Source organism: Galeopterus variegatus, unplaced genomic scaffold (assembly GCF_000696425.1).
Source record: "Galeopterus variegatus unplaced genomic scaffold, G_variegatus-3.0.2 Scaffold696, whole genome shotgun sequence".
Classification (NCBI taxonomy): Eukaryota; Metazoa; Chordata; class Mammalia; order Dermoptera; family Cynocephalidae; genus Galeopterus; species Galeopterus variegatus.
In genome coordinates, this window is record NW_007726807.1 from 100,966 (window position 1) to 106,513 (window position 5,548).

The 5,548-nt window shown below is 36.1% G+C and overlaps 1 protein-coding gene and 1 non-coding gene across 2 annotated transcripts in view; one reads left to right on the forward strand and one right to left on the reverse strand.

Annotated features, from left to right (window-relative positions):
- Positions 1 to 5,548, reverse strand: part of NEBL (nebulette) — a 110,369-nt gene that overhangs the window by 41,606 nt on the left and 63,215 nt on the right. The window contains 2 exon segments of the mRNA XM_008571523.1: positions 1,260 to 1,352; positions 4,696 to 4,788. Of these exon segments, the coding sequence (XP_008569745.1) occupies positions 1,260 to 1,352; positions 4,696 to 4,788 (186 nt within the window).
- On the forward strand, positions 4,178 to 4,251 carry TRNAI-AAU. Its single transcript has one exon. It is a non-coding gene; the product is annotated as a tRNA-Ile (tRNA).

A 5,548-nucleotide genomic window follows, 5' to 3' on the forward strand; every position in this document is an offset into this window, starting at 1 on the left:
TCTGTATGTGGGATCCGAACCCTCGGCGGGAGCGCCGCCACGCTCCCAAGCAGCGCACTATCCATTACGCCACCGGGCCGGCCCATTTTTTGGAATTTAAATGCAGTGTTAGGGCATTTTCTTTTACAAGACATCACAAGACCTACAGGACCTGCCGAGAAAATGTACTTGAGATGCACACTCTCAGTAGGAACATGAAAGTGAAGAGAAGTTTGATAAGCCTAGAAAATAAACAAAAAAGGGTTAGGCTCCTTCCAATGTGACCTCTTTCCTCAATGTGCGACTTTCTTTGTGCTGTGGTACAAAGTTTGAAAGTTTAGGCAGATGCTTGTGACTGGGATGATTGAGTTAAAGTGAGAAAAACTTCAGTTTAATCTGTACTGAGGGCAAGATACAAGAAAAGACTACCCTGGACAGAGCTCAGAGGGAAAAATCTGTGGAACAGCAACTGTTGTAGCCCAGTTTCTAGTGGATATAAGGTTGGGGACATAAATTTGACAGGGAGAATCACATGTCTTCCATTCACCTATTCACAAACATGCATTTTACAGACACAATCCTATTTAATACTCTAATCCCTGTTTTATAGATGAGAAAATTCAGGCTTGGAGAGGTTGGTGGCTTACAAAGATTATACAACAAGTAAGGTCTGGAGCTGAAATCAAACCAACACTCCAGGGTCCACATTCCCACCCACTGTTCCAGTTTTATAAAAATTTCTACCTTTTGCACATTGCTTTCCATATTCCATACTGGATAAATAGTATAAATAACATCTATGCTGTTATTTATGGTTATGCTTTTTCATTAAATTAGGTCCCTATTACTTTCAAATAAAGTTATTTTAAGGGAATGTTATGCTTCTACCATAAATTGAAGACGAATAACCTTCTTTTAGAAAAAGGTACACAATAAAACAATTTAATCACTAAGTCAAGGGCTGATCATCAGTGAACTTAACATCTTCTTGAATGCCATAATGGTATATGAGCCACACTTCAGGGACATGCTGGGACTCCATACTGCTTCTTTATGACCTGTACACCAATTCTTTCTCCACCACCCAGCACATTTTTTTAATAAACAAGTGCACACAAAGCATTGGATTAAGTGTGATGGAGGACATAATGATGTGTCCCACTTTTAAGGAACTGACCCTCTTGCAATTGTGTTCATTGTAATGGGAATTTACCTGTACAGGTACATGCCCTTATTTTATACAATAAAATAGAAAAAAATACTTAAAGAAATATGATCACATTGCTGATGTTCTTCTGGTTTTCTTTAACTCTCTTTAGCTCTGGAGAATCAGAAATGTCTATTGCATGTTTAATTTCTTCTTTGTATTTTACCTGCATAATTTATAAGAATATAATGTTAATTTTATTCAACACAAGGCTTAAAAAATGGTTAAGAATTCTTAATTTGTAACTATTGCATAATTAATTTTTTTTTAATGACAACATTACTTTTCCTTCAATGGGAACACAATTTTTTAAAAATTTTATCTGATGCTTTTGGGATTCCTTTATCCTAAAGTGAAAATAAATCCACATCTACTCACCTCTCCACCACTATAGGAGTTTTTTAATTAAAATAAGCAAAAGTTGCTTATGAAAATAAATTTTATCCTTAGGCAGATGCAAAGAAAGCCTTGGAGATTATCTTTAATAATATAATAGTTTATTATTTGCTACCTGAGTAGTTTCTATCTATTAATATGTTAATTAAAACTTAACATATACGAGTATTTAAAGGCAAATTGAGTTGGTCTTTGAGTCTTGGGAACACTGCTTGTCTGACTGAAAGCACACAAATCATCCATAATAAGGAAAAAGAAAGTGACCACAATAAAAGATGAGAAAAAGGGAGGGGGAGGGAAATGTACTAAAAGCTTAAACCGCTGTGTCCTGATCACTGTAAGAAAGGTCATTGTCAGAAAGTCAGGAAATGTCTTTGACCTGCACAATCACATTATGTAGGGAAATGTACTAAAAGCTTAAACCGCTGTGTCCTGATCTCTGTAAGAAAGGTCATTGTCAGAAAGTCAGGAAATGTCTTTGACCTGCACAATCACATTATGAAAAGCCCACCTACATTCTGGCATCCACTTCCTTCAAAAGCTCCCTCTTCAAATTTATTTTGAGGAGGATCAACCAGACAAAATATAATACCAGCACGTGGTTATGCATGGGACAAGAAACAGCTCCTCAAATCTGTGCAATGATTAGTAATGCCATTATTTCTGGTGGTATTTTAATATGTCTAAAATTCATAAAAGATTGCATTTGAGAAAAAATACACACATACATATAAATATATGGAAGCACAGGCTAGACTGAAGAGGCATATGCTGAAATTTAACAAAGACTTAAATCTACACAAAACATGTTTCAGAAATCACTTTCTAAAACTTTTAAATGACTAAGGCTGAAATCCACACTGACTGTCATAAAGAAACAGTATCTAAATACCTCGGATATCATCTAAGTCTCAGTAACCATGGATTTGATATGAGTAACAATGCCAGTATGAGTCCAGACCCAAAACAGTTAAACTGAAAGTTCACCAAGACAAGCTACCTCTAAATAAAATTCAAAAACAGTTCTTATCACAGAGAGCTAATAGCAAAAAGGCTTGTACTCTGGAAGTGGAAAATGTCGAGATCTTTAAACGTTAGCGAATCATATCTTGGTTTGACAGATCTAGCGAATCTTGAAAGGGCAACTTTCCATTTGAATACTAAGCAGGAGTTTATGGCCCAAACTCACAAAGATACAAAACTACGCGTTTATTGTTTGCTAGAAGAGGCTGTGGGATGCTGGGAGAAGCAGCAATATACTGTACTGCTTTGTGTGATTTTCCTCGGGTGAGAAGCTAAACGTGATTAAAGATGAACATTTTTGTTTTTCATACAACTCTAAACTAATCACAATGTTATAGTCGTTTCACTGTAGGCTATAGAATTGCACACTACAGAACATTTATAACATTATATTACAGTACATTGATGAGTGCATTTCAAATAGTATCATTTGAAAGTGAAGGAAACGAACATTTTATACTTCACTCCCAATCTAATTTCTCTAACAGACTAGAGAGCTGCCTGATGTGGGCTCTCGCCACGGTGGATCAGAACCACATATTCGTATATTCTCATCCGCACCCCGAGCCTAGGTCCTTCTTACACTCACTCTGGGAGGTGGTTTCACTCATGCTGCAGAGATCTCATTGCTCCAGTATTCTGCAGATATTCTGTAATTTCATTTTGAGGTATGTTTTCCTGCAGCATTACCTTGCCTCTCCTACTCTTTCCCCACAAATGCCAGCACATGCTCATAGGCTCATAGTCAGCCACAGATGAGTCTAATCAAAGCAGTTCTACTTTGATTACTTGAAGAAAAATTCTGGAAGTGACTGCCTCCAAGGATGAAGGTGGAGAAATAAGTCAGGAAAGGGGAATGAAGGGAAGAGTCCTTTTTACTTCCTCAACAAGAAATTAAACAGTCGACCCTCCGTATCTGTAGGTTTCACATCTGTGTATTCAACCAACTTTGGATCAAAAATATTCAGGAAAATAAAATTCCACAATGTTACAAAAAGCATAATTTGAATTTGCCATGTGACGAGTACTAACTTGAATCCATGCAAATGAAGAGATGTGTAGGCATTGGTATTATAAGTAATCTTATAAGAAATCTATTAGGTATTATGAGTAATCTAGAGATGATTTAAAGTATATGGAAGATGTACATAGGTTATATGCAAATATTATGTCATTTTATATCAGGGTCTTGAGCATCCACAGATTTTGGTGTCCATGAGGGAGGTTCTGGAACCAATCCCCCACAGATACCAAGGGACAACTGTACACTAAATGTATGTTGGTAAGGACAACAGTTATCCATTGTAAATGTCAAGCACTAAATGGAAAAAATTTTAACCCATAACGTTAAGCACCTCCTCTACCTTGCCCAGTCCAAACGTAATTGGAGGGTAAGTTATTTTACAATTTATAGTGATGGTGTGTGCTTTTGTTTCCCAGAAGTAGAAGGTAATGGGGCTAGAAACCAGAAATATAGACAGAAATGTATCTGAAAGAAAATACAGAAATGTGACTGACATGGGGTAAAAATGAACTGGGTATTTTATTTTTAAAATCTAAACCTTCAGGGCTGGCTGGTTAGCTCAGCTGGATAGAGCGTGGTGCTAATAACACCAAGGTCCCGGGTTCGATCCCTGTACCAGCCAGCCATCAAGTAAAATAAAATAAAATAAAAACCTTCAGTTAAGCCACCAAATAAATGTTCTGGGACCTTTAATCATCCTATCAGGGTAAAATTTCTTTCCTCCAAGTTGTGGAAAATGTATTCTTTCTCTGCAAATGTATCCTTCCTCTGCAAAATTGAATACAGTTACAATTCTTTTTAAAAAGATGAAATCTACTCTGAGATTTCATTAAAGTGATCTTTCTCCTCTTCACAATGATATATCAAAATGAAACACTGCTTTAGATTCAAGGGGAACAAGGCTACAGTTTTCATTCTGAAAGTTAGATCTTTGATATTTGACAAATAGCATTTTAATAATGTGGAGAATAAAAGAAAAAAGCAGCCAGTTGAGTAAAGAATGAAAAACACTTATCTAGCTTCTGTTTCCTTTTGGAAAGGATAATTAATGCTGTAGAGAACTTACTGAACTAATGTTCTGCTGATTTTTCTTCACTCGTTCAATCTCTGGAGTATTTTTTATTGCTGTGCCAGCTCCTACTTCTTTCTTATAAAATACCTTTATTATAAGAGAAGGAAAAGAATAAATATAAGCTTATTCGAATTCAAGTCTTAGATTTGATTCTCATACAGGAAAGACTATTTCTCAGGGTTTATAGAAATGTGAATACAGCCTCTATTCATAAGTATCAACATTATATGAATCAATTAAATAATCCATTATGATAATAAATGCCCAACTGTGGTTTCCCATCTCATAATCTTACAAGTAACCCTCTAATATCTGTTCTAGGGCATGACTGGTACCTTAGCTGGCTGCAGATTGTTTGCTTTAAAGAACAAAAATTGGCAAACTAGAGTTCCCTTCTTCAAATACAAATATATGCCACAAGTATATCTGAGAATGGTACCTTAGCTGGCTGCAGATTGTTTGCTTTAAAGAACATAAATTGGCAAACTAGAGTTCCCTTCTTCAAATACAAATATATGCCACAAGTATATCTGAGAAAAATCAAAGCACATATTCCAAAAACTCACTAAGCAGTTATCATGTAATTCAAAAACAGCATGAAATTTTAGCAACTGTCATTCTCTAAATGCAAAGATTCCCTCCTTCTCTTCGAAGAAAATATTAGCCGTATCATCCACATCCACATTCACTCAAAATCTATTTCCCTCATCCTCCACTTGTTTGTCAGCCTTCCCACACATTTCTCCACTCTACCAACATCTACCGCTTCCAAACACAAAGCAAAACAAAAAACAAAGCACTCTACAGAAAAACATAGCAACGACGAGAACGGCAGATGAGGGCAGAA